The sequence below is a fragment of the Erithacus rubecula genome, assembly GCF_903797595.1.
Source record: "Erithacus rubecula genome assembly, chromosome: 2".
Taxonomy (NCBI): domain Eukaryota; kingdom Metazoa; phylum Chordata; class Aves; order Passeriformes; family Muscicapidae; genus Erithacus; species Erithacus rubecula.
The window spans coordinates 87,956,169-87,983,648 of NC_136685.1; the positions used below are offsets into that span (position 1 = coordinate 87,956,169).

The 27,480-nt window shown below is 39.4% G+C and overlaps 1 protein-coding gene across 8 annotated transcripts; it reads left to right on the forward strand.

Annotated features, from left to right (window-relative positions):
* Nucleotides 1-319: 319 nt before the first annotated feature.
* Nucleotides 320-26,664, forward strand: RCOR3 (REST corepressor 3). 8 transcript variants are annotated; one of them, XM_079329859.1, is made up of 12 exons: nt 320-570; nt 1,054-1,110; nt 6,521-6,598; nt 8,100-8,152; nt 9,818-9,979; nt 10,315-10,439; nt 11,826-11,922; nt 14,569-14,787; nt 16,462-16,539; nt 17,325-17,382; nt 22,537-22,778; nt 23,205-26,664. In XM_079329859.1, the coding sequence occupies exons 1-12, from the start codon at nt 429-431 to the stop codon at nt 23,547-23,549; spliced, it is 1,656 nt and encodes a 551-aa protein (XP_079185985.1). In that variant the 5' UTR covers nt 320-428; the 3' UTR covers nt 23,550-26,664. The 8 variants fall into 8 exon arrangements, with proteins under 8 accessions (XP_079185985.1, XP_079185986.1, XP_079185987.1 ...); XM_079329860.1 differs by having other exon boundaries at nt 321-570; nt 11,826-11,904; XM_079329861.1 differs by having other exon boundaries at nt 338-468.
* Nucleotides 26,665-27,480: the final 816 nt, after the last annotated feature.

Consider the following 27,480-nt stretch of genomic DNA (forward strand, 5'->3'; position numbering starts at 1 on the left):
GGCCCCGCTCGGCCCCTGCCCTGCGCGGCCGCGGCTCCTCCCGCCCCCCCGCGGCACCACCGGCGCCGCCGCACCCGCCCGCCGCAATCCCTGCGCCGCCGCCGGGAAATAGTCCCCTCTCTGCTCGGGGCCCGCTGGCCGGGAGCGCCCCGCGGCGCGGCGGTGCGGCCGCGGCCCGGGAGCGATCAATGCCTCCGTCCTTTCTCCGGCCGCGCCGCCGGCGCTGCAGCCGCATCCCCGCCCCTCGGCGAGATCCGGCCGGGCCGCCGCGGAGGGATTCCCGGCGCCGGGGGAGGGGGGGCGCGGCGGGCGGGGGGAGGAGGTGCCCGAGGGGGGGGCGGGGAGGGGGCAACATGGCGGCTCCGTATTAACTTCCCCCCCCTCGGCAGCCAGCGCTGCCGCCGCTCTCCCCCGCTCCCAGCCCTGGCATGCCGGGCACGATGGAGAAGGGCGCGGAGCTCTTGGGGGGTAAGAGCCGGGCAGCCCCCAACGGCGCCAAGAGCGGCAGCCCCTCCAACGGGCACTACTCGGAGCCGGAGAGCGGCGGCGGCGACAGTGGCGACGAGCACGGTGCGAGCCTGGGGCCGCCCCGCCGGCGGCGGCAGGGGGTGGCGGAGGCGGCGGGAGGGGCGGCCAGCCGAGCCGAGCCGAGCCGCCTCCCCCTTGCCGGTGCCGGGGCTCCGCCGCTCCGTCCGTGCCGCGGCCGCGCGTGTGCGGGGCGGGGGCGGGAGCGCGCGGCGCGGCCCCGCGGCTGCCCCCGCGGTACTTAACGATGGGGAGGGAGTGTCTCCCGGGAGCCGCCGCCGTCCCCATTGTTCCGCTGGAATAAACTCCCCCTTCCGCCTCCTCCTGCCCCCTCCTCGGCGGTCGTCGGGGCTTAATCCGCGGCGGCGGCGGCGGTGGGCGGGGGGGTGGCGGGGGGAGGAGGTGGCTTATTCCGCACGGCCGCGGCGGGGGCTCCGCCAGCCCGCCCGCCCGCCGCACGGCGGGAGCCTGGGACGGCGCCCGGGGACGCTCCAGCCCCTAATTTCTCTTCCCCCCTTTGCCTTGCAGATGTAGGAATGAGGGTCGGAGCGGAATACCAGGCGCGCATTCCTGACTTCGAGCCCGGTAAATGGCTTTTCGGCTGGAACCTGACATCTCCCGCGGCGGGAGGGGTGGGCTCGCCCGGCGCTCTCCGGGCTGTATTTATGGTGCTTTTGAGCCTTTGTGTCGGCGATCCGGTGCCGGCGGCGGGAGGCTTGGCCGGGGCAGCATCCGCGCTCCGGGGGCGGGGGGCGTCGCGGTGGGGGATTCTCACTTCATTATCGGCCGCATTATGTGTATCCGGCGGCAGGCGGTGAAGCAGAAAAAGCTCGATTTATTTTTTTTCCCCCCCACCTCCTCCCTGTCCTTAAACCTCTAACCATAAGAAATATTTGCCGAGGGGTGATGGATGTTGTCGGGCGAGGGTGGGAAGTGATGCGCCCTGCCGGAAGCGGAGCAGACCTGGCTGCGTGCTGGAGGCGCTGGGCGGTGGAGGATGCGCTCGCTGGGAAACTCCTGCTCCTGGTTTTGTGTGCTGTAGTAGCCTCGCTGGCCCCGCCGTGGCAGCCTGAGCTGCTCTCCTCCGCCTTCCTCGCCCCCCCAGCCCCGCCCCGAGAATATGGGTACGCTCGCAAAGCCTGGTACTCGGCTCTAGCAAGTTAATGGCTGGAATGCTGCCGTGCCTTACTAGGCTGAGCAGTCCTGCGGTGGTGGTCAGATGAAGGCTGGCTGCTCGGCTGCTCTCCAGGCGGGCTCCACGGTGTCAGATGATTTCTTAGCGGAAGAGGATTGCTCTCATAGAAGGCTGGGGCGAGCCCCTCTGGATGGGCGCAAGTCCCCACCGCCCAGAGAAAAGGCCGGGGGTGGGATCAAATGGATGCGTGGTCTTGGCTTAAGGGAATGCCTTTCCCCTAGGAAGGAGCACGCAGTCCAAGTCTCTTTGTTAATAAGGCTAATTGTTTGCACCCTTCATTCTTACATTGCCTGCATAAAAAGATACACAGATAAAAATGATGGTTTCTAACCTGTAGCCTAGGTTTGTTTTTCCTACAGGCCACTTAAATTACAAAAACACCTGGTGGTTTTTTTCTTTCAGTTAAAAGAACTCTTCAGCCCTTGTAGGACAATTGAGGTTCTGTGGTTTCAATTTTGTAAACTATATGCAATAGTACCCTTGCATTAGTAACTACAGAACTAATTTTATGCTCTCCTATAACCAGACTTTTCAGGGCTCTTAAGTGTTTCTAGGGGATGGTATTCAATTAATGCCTCTTTACCAATAACTGGGATTCATATGTACTCACCCTATCAGTTTCCTTAATAGTGGAAATGTTTCTTTAATAACTCCTGAGTTAGAGGCATAATGTTTTATTATGAGGTATTATCCTTCTTGGTGTGTGTATTTTGCTTATTAGGGAAAGAAGCTAGTGATTTATTTGGGAACACCTAAATATTGCAAAATAAATTTAAAAGTCCATCAAGTTTAAAAGTACAACACTTACCAGGTAACAGTTTGAATATCTGAGGAGATATTAGCAAGATCTCACTCTTTCATCTCTTTGGTTTTTTTTAGTTGAGTTTTTTTTTTCCTGATGAGTTTTAAGGTGTGATTTCTTAGAGACAGAAGTAATGAGACACCAAAAGCTGTGTTCTTACTGCTACATTTAGGTTACTTTTTTGTAGCGAGCGAGGTAATAAACTCACCTTTAGTTCTAGGTTTGCATTTATGGATATGGCACTATATTTAATTATCTTTAATTATGTTTCTTCTTGGAATTGTTCTAATGCTCTTTTTTGAGGGTTTATCAGAGAATGTGTTTTTTGCTGTACTCTTGAGTGCTGTTTAAGCCCCTTGAAATAAATAGGAGGGAGAAGGGAATCAGTGATGGATAGAAGTAGACATAACTCTAAGACACAAAGTCAGACCTGATAAACCCACAGAATACTAAAATTAGTGGAATAATACCAATCCTTGGGTTTCACTCAGCCTGTCTTGAAAAATAGCCATAAGCAATGCTCTACAACAATACACTGAGGAACAAAATATTCATGATTAATGTTGTGATGGCAGTAAACTTTTTTTTTAAACTTAGTTTATGCATAGAGCAACATACTTTTTTAAAAGAAAAAAGTGCAACTCTTTCTCAGTGTCTCATGGAAGAAGTGGATTGTGACTGGAAGCAACAATTAGGAAAAGTTAGTTTAAATATACTCTTTTACCCCTTTCCATGCCACATTCTTTTTACAAGCAAACTTTCAGATAGAGCTTAAGGAATTAGCATTTTTAATTTTCACCAAATGTTACAGCAACAAGAGAGATTTTGTCACTGCAAGAAACAATTTTAATAAGGGAACCTTGGATTTTTACTTCATCTAATTTACTGAGTTAGCATTACATCTCCTGCACTCCAGATTTTTGTCTCCTCCTGGTTTTCCTATAGTATTTTATTATCTTGGTGAAAGTTTTTCTGCTTGTACTTTCTGACCCACCTATAGATCCAGCAGGATGTTACAAAGCTGGTATCCTTATATTGTGGATTGTTTGCATTCTTTTGCAAATTGCAGTAGTGAATGCACCATCCTGTTGTATCATCCACAGATAACTGCTAGAAAAGTTTTATTCTACTCAGTTTTAACACAATGGTGTTAGTATGAATTTTGCTTACTTTATGCTGAAATACTTATTTCCTATTTACCCTCTTTTCAAGGATGGAATTGGGGCTGTCAAGAAGCTTTTATACCATTTAAGATCACTTAGAAATGCATTTCCTTGTATGTCTTCATAACTTCTCTCTCTAGTCTTCTAATAGCAAAACAGGCTTTCTTAAATTAAAATTATTAAATGGTGTGGGAAAGGCTTAGTCTTAAGGTACATTTTGTGCTGAAAACCAAGATAATTTTAAATGGCCATGCTACTCCACAATGCCCTCTCTCTAGTATGCTCCTGGATGGTCCCTTTATTCTCAGTACCTGGAATCCTGTATAGAGCCATGCATACCTAACTTCCAATGTGAAGCTGCAATTTGGAGAGGGTCAGTCTGCTGCTGAGACTTCCCTGTTCTGGAAGTTCTGCAGAGTGCCTGGCTGCATTTCCTACCTGGTACTGACAGAGGGGTGCTGAAGTACAGAATCCCCTTCCCCAGTGACTTGGAGGTGTGTTTTGGGGAGAGGGAGACTTGTTATTCTTCAGATGTAGCTCTTGGTCCTTCTCTTCCTTGCTGGCTTACAGCTGTCCTAACACACTTTGGTTAACATGTTGCAGGGTATTTCTTTGTGAAAAAGATCATGTTGCCTTTGAGGTGTAACACAGCCTCTTTGGGGTTGGGACTGCTTGCTTGAGTGCTTGGGGCCCCAAGGACAGGCAGCAAGTTCTCAGGAAGGTTGGTCATGGTCCTGCTTATGGAGATGGAGGGATCCCTGCCCTACAGCGAGGGACATCCTGTGCTGAGGGCAAGGTGCTTCCTTCAAGCTACCTGTATGCATCTCATTATTCCTTTGTCATCCTGTCTTTTGGCAGTGTGAAGGTGCCACCTGAATGGAAGCAGATGTCTGTTTCTTGCTGGGGACACAGCACTGCTTTGAAAAGGGATGTTTTGGTGGTTGTTCTTGTCATGTGGGGGAGTGTCACCACAGACATGGTCTCCTGCAGGCACAAGAACTCTGAAACTAATTTTTTTTTTCACTTTAGTACTTTAGTACTTGATAGTATCCATGGTTTCAAATTGTCTGCAGGTTATCTTAAGTTTAGACATTTTTTTCTCGTAACCTGAGATTTTACTACATTTTATGGTGGTCCTGTTTTCTTCTCATCTTTTGTTAGAATCAAGTGTAGCATAGTATCCCATTTACTTGTGATAAAAACTGTGCAAGAGAAATGTAGTGTCTGTGACACACTTGCCTTGTTCTTCATGAAGTAATGACTGAAAATGTTGTGCTTTTTTGTTCTAAGATGGAATGTTATATTAAGGAGTTTCTTCTTGTATACAGAAAACCTTTTAGAGTTTAGTAGTGCTTATGCCTTGAAACTGGTGCTACATTCTTAACCTGTTACAGAGTGTGTGCTGCATTGAGGTTATCTGCTTTACACATCTCATTTTGGAACAGTGCAGGAGTTCTTTTAGTTTTTCTAATTAACTGTTTTCAAGTTCACAGTTGTGATGGATCAAGATTGCAGGGATGATAGCAAATACAAAATGCTGCCAAACTGAAGGGAGAAGAGTAACAAAACACAGTACATAAAGGGAAAGCACTACACTGTTCTTTTTTCCAAAGCATTGGGTTTGTTTTTTGTTTGCTTCAAACAAGATGTAGAGCCTAAATATAAAGTGTGTAAGCTTAAAAGGGAGTGAAAAGTTACTTGTTTCACTGAAGAAAGAAAAGCTGTTCACAGAGAAGGACGCAAGGAAAGTTCCTCTGAGGGTGATTACTGAAGGAATTCATACTGACATTAGATATAAATCCAATTGTTGAGTAATTTCTTAGCAAGATAAAATGTTGTAAACAAATAGATTATAAGGGGCTTTATGTTTTAGATTACATTTCTGAAATAGTAATGGGAAGTGACTCTGAATTAATGCTTTTATAGTGTTGGGGAGTTTTCTTTTACAGCATGTTTTCAAAATTGATATGCTCTGATTTAGTGTTTCAGTATTTGCACCAGTATTGCTGTGTCCTGATGGGTTAGGTAATTTGTACTGCTTCCATTGCTGTGTTGAGGGGATGGTAAACAAACCAAAACCAAAAATTACTTTTAGATATAACTGCTTCCTCCAACTGTGCAATTTGGTTGGCTAGGAATATTAAAATTAGAAAAATCAAAACCAGAGAGAGACTAACAGAATTGTTTCTGGTGTAGTAGTTAGTTTCTTGTTGAAAGGGATCAGGGATGGTGACAGGATTCTAGCTTTTAAGGAAGAGCTGGAAGGAAGTTTTAAGGAAGTCTAACTGACCACAGTAGGTCCTAGTACTCCTGTGATTGTGGTAAATGATAGAGTGCTAATGGACAATCAAACTTCAGGAGAACCAAGTTGCATCCTTGCCAACTTTATGGAGGGTAGATTTAGATATGAGAAAGAAATTCCTCACTGTGGGATGGTGAGGCACTGGCACAGGCTGCCCAGAGAAGCTGTGGATGTCCCATTCCTGGCAGTGTTCAAGGCCAGGCTGGATGGGGCTCAGAGCAGCCTGGCATAGTGGGAGGTGCCTCTGCCCATGGCAAGGGAGTTGGAACTAGATGGGATTCCTTCCAACTTAGGCATACACTTGAGTGGTTTAATTGTGGTAACCAGGATACTGTCTAATATTTAGGTATACTTGAACATCCTAAGAGTAGTGTTCAGATTCAGCCATTTAATGTCTTAAGGAAATAATTTTGAATTAATGATTTTTCCCCCTCCTCTCCTTAGTAGCTGGACTTCTTCCTGTGGTTGGCTTTTGCTTGTTCTCTAGATCATAGTTGTTAAATGAATACTGAGAGTTACTTGTTTTCTTGCAGGTGCCACAAAATACACTGATAAAGATAATGGAGGGATGCTTGTATGGTCTCCATATCATAATATTCCTGATGCCAAGTGTAAGTCCTTGCCTGCTTAGGAATTTGGGTGCTTAAGTAAACTAAGTAATTGTTTCTGGTGTGCCTGTTTGCTCTTTATTTTACACACAGTGAAACTGCAAATGATTAAACACAAGGCTTCTCTTTTTCTTTGTTTAGAGAACTCCAGGTAAAGGAAAGATGACCTTCTCTTATGTTAGTAAAGTCTGTTTCAAACCATACTGCCTGTTTTGTATTATCATCCTACTGCCTGTTCTGTATTATCATCATCATTGTCTGTGAAACCTTTTGTTATTATTTAAATAATAAAATATCTGAACATGAGGAACCTGCTGCTTTAAGTTTCTAGGAGGAGGAGTTGCAGTGGATGAAATCAGAAAAGATTTGAGGCCCATTTCAAGGGGAAATTATTACTGCTGTCCCAGAAGGAAAAACCAAACGTTTTCTCCCTTTAGAAGTGACTTGAAGTACAGGAATCATCTGACTAAATGTAATCAGTTATCTATTATTCTAGTTTAAACATGTCTTCTGTGCTAGAATTTCCCATATGCAATATAGGGGAGTAAACTTTGAGGATGCAGCCATGAGAACCTCATCCTCAGGACAATATTGATCAAATACCAGTAGTTAGAGATTTGTCACTCTACATTTGAGAGAATGCACCTTCAGCTACTGTAGAACAGTTAGAAATAAAACACAACTGTGATTATTAAAAACTTTTTTCATTCCTTTAAAGTGTAACTAACTCTGCTGCAACAGTGCATGGCAGGGATATCCCTTGTCCATTTGAATAAGGAGGATATGATTATTTCCTTTTCTTGATCATACTTCCTTTCAACTACTTAGTTGCTACTTAATTTTGAGCTCTAGAAGGTAAATGGGAAGAGGTTTTTGTTTAGAAATAAAAAATGGGAATTAATTTCAAAATGATGTAAAGTGTTCAACTCAAAGCTGGCTCTATTATTGCTAAATATTGTATTTTAAATGTTATTCCTTAATTTTGTTATCTAATTATTGAATTTTCATACTTTCTATTGAAAGCTGACTTAGTGTCATAGTTAAAATCTGTACTGGTCAGTGAAAGTTACAATAATCTTGAGGATATAATCATTGATATAGGATCTCCTTGCTTTAATTGTCAGTGTTTGAGAATAGGAGCAGTAGAAGTAGTTCAATTTAAAACTAACCCAGGAGGGGGTTTCAAAAAGGCTTAGCTATTCAATAACCTGTTAGTCTCTGCTTTAAATAATTAAATAAATGATGAGCCTCTGTGGTTTTGTTGTAGTAAAAATGTTAAAGGAAGCAGAATTAGCTTGTGTAAAAAGTTCATAAAATTAACTGTTCAATAATGGTCAGTGGGTTTATTTATTATTAATAAAGCTGTAAGTATATTTTAACATTTTGGGGGACCTGGGCCTATGCAGTGTGTTGAAGCATGGGGAGACTCTTTTCCCATGTTAGATTCTGTCATAGAGCAGAGCTAAAAGTATTAAAGAATAATTCTGACATTGCTTTGTTACAGTGGATGAATATATAGCAATAGCAAAGGAAAAACATGGATACAATGTGGAACAGGTAAGTGCTGTGGAATGAGAGTGCTCTTTTAAAGGCTATTTTGTTAAATATAAAACTATAGCACAACTCTTATTTTTCCCCTTGGTTACCATTAATTAACACTGTTTCTCTTCAGGCACGGCAGCAAACACTGCAGTTAAATGGATCTGCATACAGTTGTGGTCTGGATTCTCTGCAAAAGATTGAGCTCTTTGTTTTCATGACATGCTCAGCTTGTAATGTGCACTTTTGAAAGGTTTGGTATGTTTCTTGATACACTGGGCATGTCATGCAATTTGTGTGTGTATATTTAGCTGAAGAGTTTTGTAGGGAAGCAGCTTACAAATTTGAAGTTTAACATTAGAATGCAAATGCAGTACAATTTTGAACCATTAATTGATAGGAATGGCAGTAAAAAGGTTTCTTTCACACTTGAAAAAAAAACCACAAACCATCCTCAGTTGAGGATTTTTTCAGAGGCAGGAGAACAGACTCAAACCTTAGCTCTGAAAGTAACAAACAAATTCACTTTTTATTTAACTACCTTTCATCACCATTCCTTAAAAAGTATGGATAAAACTTTGCTGGTCTGCATGTAGTTCTATCACAAGTTTCTTCATAAATTAATCTATGTAAAAGTGAGATTACCTATTGCAAAAAAAATATTTGCTGTACAATTTCCAAAAGTTGTATGATCAAATTTGGGAAGATGAAATCTTGCTTATCAACTTCTGACAGAGGCTGCCAGTGTTACAATGTCCAGAATATACCTGTGGTTTGGTGTTGCTTCTTTTTGCCTTGACTTCTCATAGGCAAGAGGAAGAACTGATGGATCTCAAGTATCCAAGAGATGGATTTCCAAAATAACTTCTGGTATAAAACATTTTTAGACTGTCACAGTAGAAATTCTCTTTGCAAGAGGTGCTTGTCAATTGCCATTTTAACAAGAGTAGAGGTTTGCTGTGTCCAGGTTGTTAGAAGATGTGAAATCAGGGGCTTGAAGAGATGCCTGGTGATCATATCTGTGCTCTATGATTGGAGCTGAGTGGATTGCATTGCCCAGTTCCCATGCCTGAATCGTGGCATCAAATCTGCCAATGATTCTCTGGCAGAGAGTCTAATGAACATAAAATTCTTTTAGAAAATTGAGAAATTAAATTATGTAAGAAAGTATATTTAAATTTCCATTCCTAATTAGGTGCACACAACAAAGTGGCCATGCTGTTGTTTGTGGATTGGAGAGTTGTAGAAAGACCACTCTCACTTTGAACTTTCAGATTTGCATTTTGGACGATCCTCTGGCTACTGAATTTTTTTTTTTTTTCTTTTTTGAGTGGGCTGGTAATAAAGGCCTGTAAGGAACAGTAGGTGATAGATACCTGCAAAGTAAGAAAGCAGGTCAGATTTGAGCATCTCAGCCTAGTTCATGCTGCTCTAGAATTACTGCTGCCATGCCAACCTTAAATTGTCTGGCTTTCATACCATTAATAAAGTATAGATGTGCCCACTGTCTCCAAAGGGAATTTTGTAACCTATAGTAAAGATCCAATGAAATTGTAAATTTTGAGAAGGGATTCTGATAGTCAAATTTTTATTTCAAACAAATAAATTGCTTGTTTGTATTTAACTTGTCTCAATGTTTTAGAAAATTGACTAAATCCAAAGAGGGACTATTTCTTTTCAAAGGCTCTCGGCATGTTGTTCTGGCATAAACACAATATTGAGAAGTCCCTTGCGGATCTCCCTAACTTCACTCCTTTCCCTGATGAATGGACAGTTGAAGATAAAGTCCTATTTGAACAAGCATTTAGCTTCCATGGAAAGAGCTTTCACAGGATCCAGCAAATGGTAAAGTAATATTTTAATCAGAAACATTGAACAGCTCAGATGCACAAAGAACAAACTCTCCTGTTGGGCTAAAATTTCCTGTTGATTTCTGTGTAAAAGCTTCAGGAAGAACCTTGAATATAAGATTTAATTTAATTTCATCGTGTCTCTTGGACATAAAGCTTTTTCACTCTAATATGAAAAGAAGCCTTCTCCCCTTTTTAAAAACGTGTGAAATGCATCCCTCCTAATCCATTTAAAATATTGTTTAAAGATGTTTATAAACAGAGCAGAACTATAATTCTGGGTGGAATTTTAAATTTTAAAACTATTACTCTGTTGATGAATTCTTCTAGCTCCCAGACAAGACCATTGCAAGCCTTGTAAAATATTACTATTCTTGGAAAAAAACTCGCTCTAGGACAAGTTTGATGGATCGCCAGGCTCGGAAACTAGCTAACAGAAATAATCAAGGTGACAGGTGAGTTTTATGTTCTTAAGTAGCTAACCAGAGACTGAAATCTTCCTGAGTTGAGATGTGGAGTAATTCCTAGCTATTGTTTCAGGTTTGAGCCCCTGTTGTGGTATCTCTGATTTTAGCAAGGGGTTTGGTACCTGTACTTTAGCACTCCAGTCTGTATGAGTTGTAATAAGAGATGGAAGTGTTTAACTGTGAAAACAAGGATTGAAACCCTGAAGTCTGTCACTGTCTGTGCAGGAGAGTGTTTTTGTGGGTGTGTGGAGGGGTTGGGATTGGTTTTTTTGTTTGTGTTTTTGATTTAATATGGAACTAAAACTGAAAGTTCAACCACTGTGAAGAGCTGAATGCCTACGCATTGTTTTATAACAACTTTTTATATAAAAAAAATCTTCTTTTAGGAGACTTAGAACTACTATCAGTCGGAGAGAATTAGAGCTCAGAGTAGTTTTGTTGTCTTTCATAGAAGGGAATAATATTTCTCACAGTTACTATGAAATTAAAATTTTATTGTGCTCAGTATACTTAATTATTTATTTTAACTTTTAAAAAGGTGATATGTGTTGCATGTATAAGTAGCAACCTATGTTTGTATTGGAAGCTGTAATTTTATATCTGTAAAAGTTGCTTAAATGGAGCAAAAGGAGTCTTTTAAATTATATGTTATTTTCAATAACTTCTGAAATCTAAAGTTCATATGCTTATTTAGTGATCCTATTTCTGAAAAATTACAGGCTAAAATCAGTTTGCTTTTAGCATAGCAGTTTGGAGGGATTTGTTTTGTTTTGGTTTTTTTTGCATTAATTTATTCAGAAATTTTATTGTCAGAATGATTTGATCTAAATTGACTGTTCTCTTTTTAACCTTTTCTCTTTGATTTAATTCAGTAGATTTCATTTCCCTCCCCTAAACTGCTAGATTTTAAGCACATTGGTGAAAAGGCAGTCCCATGCTTTCTATTCATGTGCTCTATGCTCCCCACAAACTTCACCTGGTGCAGTGGTTTGAAAATTGCTCTATTAAAACTACTGGAGTAAATGAAAGGTTATTTCTAGCCTTGGTATATAGTTGGCCATATAAGTGTTCTCGTTGGCACAAGTGGTTGAATTGAAGAAAGGTGACACCAAAATTCTTGGCAGCAGTACCAGCACTGCTTAAAGTAACTTTGAAACTATGGTTCAGGATTGCTTGTTTGTCATAATGATTACTAGAATTTAATGCAGAAAATCATGCTTGTAGCAGCTCTCTTTTGAAAACTACAAATAGTTTTGAGATGCCATACACTCAGAATAGATAAATTCCAGTAGACAACTCTCTTATCCTGGTTCATACTTAGATTTGGGTTTAAAAAGCAGCAAAGTGACCAGCTTTTTTCTAATCTGTCTTTAGTGATGATGACGTAGAAGAAGCTCATCCAATGGATGGAAATGATAGTGATTATGATCCCAAAAAAGAAGCCAAAAAGGAGGTAACAGATAACTTAATGGTGAATGTCAGTTTGTTTGTTTTCAGTGAATGTGTTACTGTGGAAAGTGGGTTTAGGTTTCAGCCTGCCAAACTCCCAGGGTCTTTATGTAGTCACGATCTTGATGATTTCTCATTGAAACAAAGTTATATCATACATTTTTGCCATTTTGTGGCTGTAAATGTCTCTCATTGCCTCCACTGTGTCCTGAGAGATCTTCAAGTTTTATAAGAGATGTATCCTCTTGCAACCTGGTGAAACAGGTTGTATTTGCCCTCATTCAGTTTTGTTAATATGTTTACTGTTTTACTGGTTGTGAATTATTTGAACCAAAATGTTTTCTTTGAATTTTAAAATTAAATTACATTTTTCAAAGAACAACTTTTGTTGTTTGTTCAAAACCACAGTAAGATGATGCATTTCAACTAATGTGTGGTTTTGCTGAGATGCTTTCTACTAATAAATGTAGAGGAAAAACATTTTTGTACTAATGAGCACTTATTGTTGGCTTTACAGATGACTGCTGTGTTCAGGGCATGTTCAGGTTTTAGGGGTTTTTTGCGTTCATGTTGTAAATATTAAACTATCTATGAACAAGTCTAGAGAAACACATTAAAGTGTGTTCAGTTGTTTCTTTGATCTACTTTAAGCAATTGTGATCTTCCTAAATCAGCCAGTTTGTGCTCCTCAAGAGTGAGTGGAGAGGTTATGAGAAGTTATGCAAAACTTCAACACTCCCATGAAGTGGTATCTAGGACTATGAATAAAACTTTGTGCTTTTCACAAAAATAATATTGAGTAAGAGACTGATAAGTTTAGCTTCTGTTCTGAGCTTTGCAGTGACTGATGTATCCCTTTATCTACTGGTCTTGGGGGGAAAAAAGGACAATTATCTTTCATTGAAGGAGTTTGAGATTACTTTAACATGGGGATGTTTTATAGTACTTGAAATGTTACATGGTCTGATAATGTACCTTTTTACTTTTATGCTGTTCTAACAATGTCTTTGCAATCTAATTATTGGAATTGCTGCCTTAGCAAATAAGGGCTATTTTGCTCAATTTGCTTGGTTATAGTTTGAATCATGCTATGCAGTCCCAAATGCAAGTAGTGTGTTGGTAGACTTCTAGGAACAGGACAAATAGGTTTGCAGTTTCTGATGAGCTATTTGGATCTGCACAAGATAATTTTGTGATCTAAAGTTCTGGTAGGATTTGCATACTTTCACTTCCTAAGCAAAATATAAACTGAGTAGGCAGCTTGAACATACAGAGCAATGGAAACTTTCTGTTACCTAAACTCTCTATCACAGCAAGACAAAATTGTGAGAGAATATTTTCACTTTAAATCCAGATTGAACACACAGGAACTGCAATTTCATACCGAAAGAGCGATGCAGAACCAAAACCCAAATAAGTATAAACAGGGCAGAAGTAAACTTAACTTTAAATTTTTAGATGTTAAAGATGTAAGGCTCTACATCAAATTTCCAAGGAAGAGCACATATCTTAAGTGCTTCTAAGGTGGCCTCTCTAAAGTCTGTGGGCTGGATTAAGATGTTCTATTACCTGGGGAAGAGAATGTGGCACAAGGTCAAGTGTAGTAAAAAAACATTGTTTGCTGTTCTGAACTACTGCTACTACAGAAAATAATAATGATGATGATAATAATAATACTAATGGCTGCTACACTTGGTTTTGCATTCAGATGACCACCTTCTCTTAACATGCATGGATGCCAGCAGGGAGGAGCAGTAGGGAGCTACTTCAAGTAGGGAAAAGCCTGAATTCACTTTTTGTTCTGGTACTAAGCATTTCTTTGAATTAGAAAACCCTTGCAGAGAAAATAATTTTTGTGTCTCTGCTCCTGGGCTGTAGGGAAGCTACTCAATTGCTCTGAGGGAGTCACATACATGCAGAGAAGCTGTTCAGCAGTCCCCACTGAAGACAAAGCTGAAATGTTTGGGTGCCCAAACATATCAAAACAAAGACTTTATTATTTCCTTCCTTAGAAAGGAAAGGAATGTCAGAGGAAACAAAGGCTCATGTTATCTAAATTACATAGATTTTTATAATGACTGCAGGGGTATGTCCATTCTCTTTCAAATATCAAACCAACTCCTTCCTGTCCCCCTAAACAGTACAGTCTCTTTCTATGGAGTGCTTACAGCAGAGAGAAATGTAATTTTGCATACTGGCCTGGCCTGGTTGACTTTATCATTTTTCTCCTTTAATCTTTGCCTTAATTTTTTTATATCTGATGAGAAATAAATGGGTAAAGTCATTGATTATTTGTCTTAAAAACAAGATATCTACATGTATAGTCCTTACCCTCTTACTATACATAAGAGATCTGTAATGTTAGCCCTCTCTTAAAGTATTCAGACTGAGATTTCCATAACATTTACTGTATTTGTAGCCATGTTAAAAGAGTTTTGAAAACTGACCTTTCTTAGACTGGTGCAGGCTTATCCAGCTCATCCACAGATGGCTGGTATGCTCCATCAACTCATCTGCAAGACATTCTTGGACACTACATGCAAAGGAGGATGTTAGCTTAAGTTTTATAATTATGACATTGCAATGCTATCTGATACTTCATTCTTTTTAATAACATTGTATAGAAGATACTGTTATTCTTTAATGATTTATTTCTTGTAAATTAAAGGGCAATAATGAGCAACCTGTCCAGACCAGCAAAATAGGTCTGGGTAGAAGAGAGTATCAGAGCTTGCAGCATCGCCACCATTCCCAGCGTTCCAAATGCCGTCCACCAAAAGGCATGTACCTGACCCAGGAAGATGTGATAGCTGTTTCCTGTAGTCCCAATGCAGCCAACACAATTCTTAGACAGCTGGATATGGAACTAATCTCGTTAAAGCGACAGGTACCATGGGTTATTGGTCTTGGTTTGTTGTTTTTTTTTTTCATCTCAGATTGTTCTGATTGTAAGGGTTTTGAAGATTGTCTGTGAAGATTCTGAGACTTCTTTAATGTGAGTCTTCTTCATTTTTGTTCCACAGTTATCACCACAAATGCTGGACTAGCTGTTCTTCAGTTTTGGGGGTTTTTTTATGTTCATCTGCTCTTTTGGATAAAATTAAGCAAGATGACTTTTTGCTCATAAAAAAAAGAGTAGCGTTAAAACTGTAGCACTAAAACAGATTTGGGTACAGGAAAAATCAAAAGTCACATTTAATTTGAATTTTGTTTTTTGTTTTTTTTTTTTTACTTTGTTAGAAGTATTTGTTGGAGAACTTAAAATGAGACCAATGGAGCAGAGGAAGTTACATTTGTTATGTTTTAAATTGTAGCTGTTTTTCCTTTCCCATATTCCGTGAAAGTATGGGAGGTGTGTGGAAATCATGGGCCTAGTTATTTCTCTACTTAAAATTATAAGTTTTCTACTTATTAAATTTAGAAAAGCTTTTTAGTCTTCACCTTTAAAAGGAAAATTGCCTGCATCCTTTGCATGAAGAAATTAAATTTTGGCATTTAAAGTTGAAACATATAATTATTCATCTTCTAAGGGTACAGTAGTTATGTGCATGCTTGCTTTCTAGGACCAATGGGGCTACTGAGTCAAGGCTTATCCTCTGAAATTTTTGCCTCCTTGTAGAGCTGCCATGTTGCAAAATCATGGAGTGAATAAAGGGTTTTTTTCACGGGGTTTTTGCTCCCTTATGTTCTTTTACAGGAGAGATAAGCCTCTTTCTGTCACAGCAGGACTCTGGGGCTAAATAGCATAGGTGGGTTTCACTCTTTAGCCTAAGTGTAGGTGAGTTACAGCCTTAAGGTTGTGTTTCTTTTTTTTTTTTCTTTTTCTTTTTTTTTTTTTCTTTTCTTTTTCTTGCAGTGATCTCAGAGATGCAGCCTTTGGAATCTCCCACTGAGTTGTCTGCTTTTGTGTCCATACTTAAGAACCTTTGTAATAGCTGTGCAACATAGTATGCAAAACTATTTTCTTACCTATGTTACTTTATGTGCATCAGTTTCAGATTTAAGTGGTTCATAAATGTGTATATGTACAGTTTGGAAGGTCTGTCCTTTTTATAAACTAAGAAATATTTAAAATAATTTTAAGAATCCCCTCTAAAGAAAATCAGAATAATCTCGGGTTATCTGTCAGAAGAAACTAACCGGAAACATCTCATGAATTTTTTTTTTTCTTCGAAGGAAGAAGTTAATAAATTAATATATGCAATACATCTCATATTTCTAACAATGAAGTTCTGTGTCTAGAGTATTCTTAATTCTTCAAGAACCTATGCATTCTTATTAAAAATCACTTGTTATGAACAGCTTTTAATATTCTTGCAGTCAAACTGTTCTTTTGAATGACTGGCTTAATTTTTTTTTTTTCTCCCTAGTAAACTGTGATGTGTTTTGTTTTGGTTTATTTTAAGTTTCTTTTGAAACAGTTAAAAGTAGTGAAGCCTTAAACCATAATATTTCTCTTTCTAACTTAGGAGGTACACTTGTGGCAATCCTAGTGAAGATAAATGTGTAAAGTGACCAACTTTCTTTGTGGAGCTGATTAACTTTGTTGTTTTTGACCAAGGTTCAAAATGCTAAGCAAGTAAACAGTGCACTTAAACAGAAAATGGAAGGCGGGATTGAAGAATTCAAACCTCCTGAGGTAAATCAGAATAAATACTGAAACTTGTGGCCTTGCACTTACATTAGTGGGAATCTGAGAGAAATGAGTTTTGCTACAGCCTAGTGTTTGCACTCCAGCAGCAGCTTAAACAGGATCCAGTAAATTACATGCAGGGGGGAGTCTGGCTTCTTTACAAGAAATCAGTGGTAGGCTTTTTTTTGGTGGCAACTGGTTGAAAAAAGAAGTGGAAAAAACTGAAATGTCATGTCTGTTCACAATAATAGGGAGCTGAAATTGAGCCCTGATACATGGGGGCTTTTTGAATTACAAGTAGGTAATATAAATTGCCAGTAATAAACGGTGTTCTATGTGAAAACATGACTATATATACATTTTGGCATCTAAAATGAATGATCTATTACTACTGAAGTTCTTTTTTTTGCTTGTTTTAAAGGCTTGGATATGAAACATAACATGAATTCAAAATGGTCTAAACACAAAGTCCAAATAGTTTAGATAAATGTTACTATAAATTCAAATTCTGTCTGCATAAAGATCATTAGCTTGTGCATAAGTTATTGCATAGCTGATACTAAGAACTACAATAAAACAGAGGAAAAACTGCTGGGATATTTTTAAGCTCAAATTTGTAAACACTATTTCCTCTGCATGAAAACAAACTTAAACTATAAATTCATGACTTATAAGCAAGAGGATTTTTACCTGTTTTGCAAAATGTTGTGCAAATAAAACACATTGCTCAGATATTTTGCAGCTGTTGAAACAATTTAATGATCTTTGTGCCATTTTTCTAATTTTAATAGTCTAATCAGAAAATCAATGCCCGTTGGACCACAGAAGAGCAGCTTCTTGCAGTACAAGGTATGTTAATAGTAGCAGCAAGTTGAAATCTGATGCAAAGGATTTGAAGAGGTGTTTAGGCTTATATTTGTATTTCCCTCTAATTCAAAGCTAAAGTTTATCTGGTCACCAGGAAAGCAGCAAAACTATTGAGAATATTTAGGGCATGTATTCAGGTAATGCAACACTAGGCTTTAAATTTCAAAGAGCAGGATTTAACAACTGTATTAGTACCAGAAAGTCCCTTCAGTCATCTTTACATGAATTTCTCTAATGTGAAATACTAAAGCAATAGTTAAAGTAATAAAGTTTGAAGCATTTAAGACATCTCCAGTATCCTAAAGTGGGAAAAAGCAGAAGTAAATTGGCTTTACTGTTGCTTTTCTCTATGAGGGAATGATGGGCAGGTATGTATCCATCAGGCCTTTTGAGTCTGAAGTTGGACATGGATGCTTGACTAAAGTCTTACTGGTCTGAAACCCCAGCATTTTCTGGTAGGCTATTCATACAGCTAATTTGCATTTATTTCATTTATGTGGAGGAAAACTGACTCTTGTATTAGCATGCACTGCCAAATCAAGGAGCATGTAAGGGAAATATCTGGAGATGCTGTGTTGAAGGCATATATTGACTCACTTATGTGGATCATCTTTTATAAAGTTAATAGCTCAGTTATATCTATCTGCTTTATTCCTCTGTATTCTTCACCTTGAAAATGAGAGACTCAGTTTTAGTATAAAATATTCAGTGGATCAGGATATCAGTGTAAAGTTGTCAGGTATGCCATACCTGGTACTTTTTTATTAGTCAGATGACTGAACCTAAAGTTAGGTTATTTTGAAGTATGAATGGAAATGCAGAAAGACATGGTGTGTTTTAAATAATTCCTTTCAACTTATGTGCCTTAGGCTTGGATTTGCCTTTCCAAACTGTCCTCTGTCCTAAGTTCATTCTCACTATTGCTAAATACTTCAGTATTTTGTTCCCAGATGCAGCTGAAGAAATGCCTGTCTCTAGTATGATAGCCTAGTAAGTAGAAGGTTTGCTGAAAGAGTAGGGAAAATCCAGGGTCATTGTGCCTGCCTTAGAATGAAAGGATTCAAACCATCCTGCCTTTCCATAGTTTAGTTACTGGAGTTCTCACTAACCACATTTTGGGAAGTGATAAGAATACGTTCAGTTTTTGTTAAGCTATGGCACTCTGTGACCAACAAGACAAACTAGAGCCTGAGCAAAAGAGAATGAGGGCTCCTTGGAGAGGAGATCTAGTCTTCTGGTCTCTAGGGATGTTTTATAAAGGTAGTCAGCCTTAAGGGTGGGGTGAGACCTTCTGGGAGAAATCTGCTTTAATTGACACGTGCTTCTTACATGTGTTGTTTTCCTCTGTGGTCCCTCCTTTGTCACTATATAAAATGGAGATGGGAGAGAATCCTAATGACAAGAACAAAGTGTTCTAATTATCCCTCCCTTACTTACTGCTTGTTCTCTCTCCTGAAATGAGAGTGCTGTAGGTATTAACCTCGCATCCCTCAGGTTAAGGACCCTGAATTTTTGCTTCAAAGCAATTGCTTGAGGTAGTAAACTCTAGGCATGAAGAAGCCATGCTGTGTTTTTCTCTGGCTTTGTTTTTAGAAGGTAGCCACAGTTGCTCTACTAAAAGCTTCCATAATGTGCATTAGGCTTGGACTTGAAAGTTGACTTGAACATGGGAACATTTAGTTTGTACACTTTAAAATAGGTTTATTTCATCTAATGCATTGGTATATTTTGGCATATGCTTTTAATAAATTTACAGAAATCATAAGCATTAAGCAGGTAGGTGGCACTTGCGTGATATGTTCACTTGAATTTGGACAGTAAATCTAACCATGGGAATTGTAAATATAATCTACAGTAATATAATTTTGGTACTGTTTTTTGTAAACATGATAAAACTCATTATCTGCAGGCTAATCTCAAGGGATTGCCAGTAACTAAGGAAGAGGTAATGAGAAAACTTACCTTAAAATAGAGCTGTGTGTAATCTTAAAAGCAGTGTGGGTGCCTGCAATGGGGTTGTGGACTCAGATTTACAATCTCTGAACCAATATTTTTGCAGTATAATTTATCAGGTAACAGTTCAGCTTTGAATAGTTGTTGAATGTAATGGGCTAGTTCATCAGTTAGTGTTCTTAAATTGCAAGCTTTTATGTACAGAAATGTATAAGCACCATCATATTTTCAAACTAAGATCTTGGCCATGAAAATGCAATTGCAAAAGTGTTTCAATGCTCATTCAGGACAACAAAATTTGCATTGAAAAGCAGTGCATGACTTTCATGGTATTGCAGGGAAAAACAGTCGGGGCAATCAAGATCTAAGTCTACATAAGATAGTTGCCAGGAGCACTGTAATCCCATTTCAGTGGAACTGAAGCTCCCATTAACTATTTCTGGCTTGTTGTGGTGCTGTATCATATTGCTTTGCACCCTGATTAATATTGTTTGCTGTGCTGTACAACATTAAACAGTTTAAGCAGCATCAAACTTGGATTTAAGAGTTTCTCCAAGAGAGACATTCAAGATGAAATGCTGTAATTAAGAGCATGCATGTGTTCCAATGTACCTTTGCAGCTGGGTGAAGTTCTGAAGAGCTGGAAGGATTCCTGTGAGCTGGGCTGCTTTCAAATGAGCTGGGAGAAAACCATTCATACATGTGAAGTGAGGCTGTGCAGTCGTCCTTTTTGAGCTTCACTTTCATCAGTCTAATAAAATTATTTTTATTGACTAACAAATTGAACGTGTGAGAAATAATTTTGGGGTGTTAGCACAGATTTTGTATAAGGATACATAAATAACATGCACCAGTTTGACAGGGATGGTGGCTTGGTAATCACTCTTAGAGATGTGCCATCACCTTACACATTAAAGTTTCATAAACTCACAGTGAATTTTCTCTATTCCTTATGTGGATTGAAAGGCTTTTAAATACATCATTGTGGTAGAGCAGTAGTAAAAACATTGAAAAGAATCCAAAATGAGTAGTGCTGTGTGTAGCTAAACTAAGGGAATTTTATTTTATTTAGTTGTTTTTTAGAGTTGGGTTTTCAGTGAAGGCAAGAACACCTTGTTTTCAAGCTGTTTGCTTGGAAATAGGGTTTAAGACCTTATTTGTGACAACCTGAGCTGAAGATAACCAACAGGCTCAGTTGTTTTCCAGATTAAGGGAGGAAAGAAGTGTAGCCAGCATAATAGCAGAAAAGGCTGAAATCACAAAAAGTCTATATTAGTTTTCTAGCAAAAGTGTGCTTTGTTCTGCTGGGCACTTTGTTATTTGTACAGGATGTTAGATAAATTGCAATGGACATTTCATGTTCATTATAAATCAGTAAGGGCAGACAAAGAATATTAAGATTCTGGAGTCAATATTCTGTGGGCACATGCAGCTTTTAAGGAGTATAGCTGATACCTTGTACAGCTGATAAAGCACAGAGCCAAAATCCCTGTCTTTGCTTTCCCTGGATCCATGTCCTCCCACATGGCTCTGAAATCTTGCCAAGGTTCCTGCAATCAGGAGGGTTGTATTCTTTTGTATGCCCCCGAAAAAGATACTAAATAATGTAACTGGGCTCTTGACAGCTGAAACATCTGTTTCAGCTACAGAATTTGTTACTATCCTGGAGGTGAACTTTCCTTTTAAATTGAAGGTAGTGTGCTTTACCACATCAGAAGTGCCTAATAATGAGGAAAATAGAAAGGAGCAGTACAAACTGAAGGTCACACTCTTCACCATTAAGTTGAAAAGGAACATAGCTTTCACATTTGAAACAACTCTCACTTTCTGAACACTTTGCTTCATTTTCTGAAGTGAGGCATGAAATCAGGCATAAATTTCTTTTCCTGTAATGAGAGAGTGTCTGTCCTCTAAGAACTGTAATATGTTCTGAATGAGTTTAACTATCAGGGGGCTTCACAGGAGAAGTCAAATTGTAATTGTCTCATGTGTAACTGACAGAAAAAAAAAAAAAAAGTCTTCTGTTTATTCACTCTGGAACAAAATTGCTTTATTTATTCAAGTCTCCAATCTTTTTGACACTTGTAATTAAAAATATATTTTGTGCGGCTAAAAGCTGTATTCTAGGAGGTGGGAGAGGTTAAGGACTTTTTTTTTTTTTTTCTTAAACAGAAAAGGGAAAGAGCTGGACACATACCTTAAATATAACGACATCAATGTACTTTTTATTATAATTCAAATTTTAAACTAAAAGCTATGGAATGTTGCACTTAAGGGGGTTTTTGTTATATGCAAATGTAATTTTAGAATATATATTGGGATTTTATTTTGAAGTGCTCATAAACGAAAGTGGCTACTGATGTTAGTACAAAAATTAATGAAAAGAACAATGCAAAGATCACCTGTCATGCTGCTTATCAGTAGGGAATTTGATCCTGGAGGATTGTGCTGGGCCATTTTATAAGCAGATACCAGTAGCTTAAATGTATTTACATTCTCCAAAGTGGTTGTCCCAAACTCCCAGATGTTTCTGCCCAGTCTGAATGGTGAATGAAAGCTTCAAACAGACTTTGTGAGGTGAACCCTTACCAGTTGCTGGGTAATCTGAGTAGAGCATGTCACAAGTACAGGAATGAGCAGTATATTGTGATTACTGAACTGTGCCCCCCCCTCTTTTCTGCCCTCTGCTACTTTTGCAGTGGGAAAGAATCATCTGCATGCAGCTGGTGTGGAGGCAACCTGTAGGAGCTATCAGTGTTTGTCACTTGGTATTTCTAGCATTTTATTCTGTTTAGAGACATTCACACATGCTCAGTCACCCTTCCACCCCTCTTGAGCTGGTCTTGGGCTTCTGCCCTTACTGTGAGCATGATGAAAGATTCACTGTGTTTGTCAGAGGCCAGATCTCTGTGGTTTTAGGTTGAGAGGCTTGGTGAGTAAGCCAGGATCTTTTAAGAAGAATGGGTAATGATTTTTTAATAAAGTTCTTGATTTGTATGTTGATAGCTGTGCTATTAAAAATTACTTTGTTTTAATGGAAATCGAGGCCTTCTCCTAATTGAGAAGTTCTCCTAATTAGCGAGTCCTCGGTTTGCAGGTCCCATAGGTTCTCTCTATAAATACATCACACGTAGCTGTGTCTGACTGATTCTTCACAGCTATGTTATTTACTTTGCCTTCCAGGTGTCCGAAAATATGGTAAAGATTTTCAAGCTATTGCAGATGTAATTGGCAACAAGACTGTTGGCCAAGTGAAGAACTTCTTTGTAAACTACAGGCGTCGGTTTAACTTAGAGGAGGTATTGCAGGAATGGGAAGCGGAACAAGGAACCCTGGCTTCTAATGGTGATGCTTCTGCTTTAGGGGAGGACACAAAAAATACTTCTAATGTGCCATCAGGAAAGAGCACTGATGAAGAAGATGAGGTGTGTTTTGTGTACCAGAAATAAGTAAGCATGGGTTGAGGAACAGCATTTTATTTAGTGATAAAATATAAGGTTAACTGGTGTGGAGTGGCAAACCGCATTCTAAAGAATGATGATGAGCTTGCATAGAACTTCAGCCAATGTCGTTAACCAGCCGGGAGCAGGACTGCACCTTTGATAGTGACGATCACGTTACTGTTTAGTGTTAAAGTACACTTCTTGTTCTAGAAGAAGACATGCTTCGTAAATATTTTTAGTTCTGCTGTCTATAATGTTTTGGTTGGCGATTTCTTTTCAGTAACTTCTCGGTTCTTTGGTTTGATTTTTTTAAATGCTGTTTCCTGTGTAGTGGCCAGTGGCAGCCCAAGTGCGTCCCGTCCGGCCGGGCCGGCTGTTCACGCGGTCTTGTCTTTGTCCTTTGCGCAGGCACAAAGCACTCCGGCCACTCAGTGTTTAGGCCCTTCACCTCCAGCACAGGCATCTGCTCCAGCACCTGCCGCTCCCCTGGCAGCTCTAAACCAGCCGCCCCCGTTGCTCCGTCCAGCCCTGCCCGCCGCTCCCGCGCTGCACCGCCAGCCGCCGCCGCTGCAGCAGCAGGCGCGCTTCATCCAGCCGCGGCCCGCGCTGAACCAGCCGCCGCCGCCGCTCATCCGCCCCGCTAGCTCGCTGCCGCCCCGCCTCAACCCCCGGCCCGTGCTCAGCGCCGCCGCCGCGCCGCAGCCGCCCTCGCTCATCGGCATCCAGCCCGAGCCGCAGTCCACGCTGCACTGAGGAGCTGACGGCAGCAGCGTGATAGCTCCCGCCTGGGAAAAATTGTATCCGTGGACTTTCTTTTATTTTTGTTTCCAAACGATGAAGGGGAGAACAGAGCAAGCCTTCGCAGGTATGAGACCAGTTTTCCAGAGGAGCAAGCTAAGAACTAAACGCGGAACGACGTCAATGACCACCTGTATAAAAATATTTTTATGCCGAAGACTTGTACAGCAGAACCATGCCTACGCTGCAGCCCTCCTCTGTGTGAATAACTGTTGAAGGAAGCTAACTTCTTAAATGAATAAATGTTCAACACACCAAGATTTTGTTTAACTGATTTTTACTCTATTTATTTTATTACAGTTCTTTATAGTCAAGCATCTAACTACAGGAAAGTAGTCTGGCAAATCTAGAAATAGGTAATATTGTAGGAGACTTAAATGTAGTGTTGGGGTTTTTTGTGTGTGTGAATTTTAATTTTTTTTTTTTTTTGGTTTTTTATCTTTTAGTGAAAGAAAATAATGGCTTTAGGTTCAGAATGTTTGGCCCTGTTTAGATAACAGTAGGAGCATTTCACACGCTTGTAAAATGTAGGTCTTCTCTTCATGTTTTTCCCAAAACATCTTGTTTTAAAAGGTACTGGCGCATTAAATACTCCTCTTTCAGAGTATTCTGAAGACTCAGTGAGCTGTTGTACCAAATTTATTAAATCTCATGTGTGCTCTACTCATAGAATTTAACTGGAAGCAGGAGTCCAGTTTCTTGCTGCAGTCTTGTCTTGTGGGCTGGGCAGGATAGAGTGGCAGCAGCTTCCAGCCACCCAGGGGGATGATAGGAGAGGAACCATCTAGCAAGAAGTATTAATTTAATTTGCTATTCCACTAATTCTTCTAATGTAAGTACAGTAAAATTCCATTCCTCTGAGAATGACTGTGCAGTTCGTGTATGTTAGATCACTGATACCTTGCTCGAGCATTAATGAGGGAAGTGTAGGGGCTGGTGGTGCTGGTAGGATATTGTGAGAGTAGTTACCTGCTGCCAACCCAGTTTACTTTTAAGTGATTATGTCTTGACTCCTGCTATGTTTCTTGCAAAGTTGATTACATGAGTTGAGGGTATTAGGGGAAGGACGAGGGTGTTTGTTTATTTTATTGACTCAGTAAAACCTGCATTTAAGTATTCATATTGCTTCCAAATTATAAGAAAGAAACTCATTTTACTGCATTTTCATCTGAAACTTTGATTGATGCCTAGCACTGCTTTGGGGTGTGGGGGTTTTTGGGTTTTTTTTTTGTAAAAGCAAATGCCTCTACCCTCCAAGTAAACCAGGTTCCAAATATGAGTAGCACTGTTTGAAACTGTGTGATCTGAATTAAGCTCTTGAAAAATAATGCATTTTTGATTATGTAATAATGTTCATGTTGGCTGTCATACTATTTCAAAATGTTTTTTGGTTTTTTTTTGCTTATAGCTGAAATTATGTCTAAGTCTTTTTAGTCCTTTTTGTTATGAACTAGATTTGCCCTTCACTAAAATGAGATTTTTCACACAAATAGGATGTGTTCTCCCTAGTTTTTATTCACAGATAAATTGGGTGGTGTAATGATCAGTTTAGCACCTAAATAAGGTCTTTTTTTAATGTGCAAAGGGAAATTCTTGAACTATCAGCTTCTATTTAATTTGAAAATCTAGTATTAAAGTTTGTTAGTTGTAACCTGAATTGCACTTAAAATGTTAACCTTTATGTTTTAGTTCTTCATTTTAAAATATTATCAGATCAAACCTGAGAGATTTTTCTTTCTGAAGAACTTCCACTGGTGTGCTGAGGTGTCATACAAAAGGTCATTCTTACAAATTTTCTTTTGCATCAGGTGCTTAGCCACTATGTGAGCATCAGATGACCCCCTGTCTAAGTAAAGCAGAACTTTAAAACAAGCACCAAGGAATTTGTGGTCACAGAAACTTGAGTTCTGGGAGTCATGAGTCTTCAATGTGCCCTCACCAGCTACACACAAATCTGGCTGCTCTCTGGTATTTAAAACCAACACCAAACCAAGATGGTACATTTTTACAGTTCAGTTATTAGCAGTGGTAAGATTCATCTTCAGGATTTTTTTTCTTTTTTTCTTTTTTTTTTTTTTTTTTTTTAACTTTTAAGCATTAAGTCTCCCAGGTGTGTGTATTGTACATCTGCTAATTTTTGTCTTGTCTCTTGTTGATAGACTTCAGTATGCAGAATGTTGGGTGTTACAGTACAGTTGGCCACCACCAACTGCTATGAAGCTGTTCAGTACATTGTAATTCCGTTTAATCTTGTTTAAATATTCTATAACTGGGCAAAGGTGCTGTATTTGAAGGGGGGAGGGAGGGCCAGAGATAGGTAGGGTAGTATTTCTTAATTTACCTACACTGTAGCACACAGTAGGGAACTCCTAGCATTTGTAGTACTAAATAAGTATGTACATAGCAAAATGTCTTTATTGTGTGCTTTGCAGAATATGTGCATACAGTTTGCACGTCCTGTTTTGGGGGGTAGGGTTTGTTTTAAGCAGTGTTTGCCTGGAGAGTGATATGCTTGCTGCTTAATCAAAGGATTAAAGTTTCAAAGAAATCTGTGTCTTCTATTTTTATGTACCTTGTAATGGTCTAATATGTTAGGGCCCTTATACTGTGATTCTCTTCAAAATTCATTTATATTTTTTTAAGAATTAGAAATAAAATTATACAATGGTGTTGATTTCAGTGGGAAATTTCTTTTGCCATATCTAGTCTCCTGTTTTGTAATGTAGTAATGAACTCTGACTTCAAGGTTGGCTTAATTTTGTCACTTTAAAAAATGTACAATGTTTGCACACTAACGTTTGGCAGAGAACGTGTATCTTACATTGTTCAAAGCTAATGTAACTCTACAGCTTTTTGTACAGTTTATTTTAATTAATAAAGCAAAACGGTACTAAAAAATTCAATTTTACAAATGCAAGGTATAATTGGAACAACATGTATTCAAGAGACAACACTTGCAAAATATGGATGTACAAGAACTATCAGATTTAATTGTTGCACTTTAAATCAGAATGGGTACGAAGTTGAGCAGGTATTTCTGCATCTAATAAAACAATCACTAAACATTGCACATCATAGTAAAGCAGTTTAATTTGTTGCTCCTGAGCAAAAGGAATTAGGTACTTTTGCTCTTAGGGTTTTTTTCATACTTATAGTGTTGGGATTTTTCTTTACTCTGGAAACTTCACAATGCATCAAGAACAGAAACCAGTAGCTTACAGAGATGGGATTTTATGTATGGATAGAGACGAATTGCAGTGTTTAGGGAATAGTTTGGGATGAAGGTTACTAGGACTGTGATGTGCCTCTTCATAGCAAAAGAAAGGAATAGACTGAATTTACATCTGAGGCCAGGCAGAAATGTGGTAGTGGGCAAAGCCAAAACATCATGAAATAGTGTGCTTGGAGGTGTGTTTCATAATGCAAGGGAAGTTGTAGAGAAGTCAGCACTGAATACAGCTCAGTCATCAGCTGAATATGGTGAACCTCCAGCTTTTCCTGAGGCTGAGGTACCTCAAGGGTTTGCCTTTCTCAGAGTGAGTTAAAACCAGGCATTGATGGGATAGACATCTATTTTAAGATTCTAGGCAGTTGTATATGAGATATAAAGGCAAACATGAACTTTTTAACACTATTCATAGTCCATTGCTGATGAATTAGGCATCAAAAATGTACAGTCCAGTAAGGAGTAGAAGCAGAATATACAGGCAACAGTGTCTGGACTATTTTAATTATTTGGTGCCCCCTTTTATAGAACAGACATCCTCAAAATTAATTCTAAAGTACAACTTTGGAAAATGTGTCATTTTCACAGCTATTGAAGGCTGTTACTTTTTGTTCTGTCAATTCTTTAATCTTAAAGCTCCTTTTCAGTGCAATTTTGTAC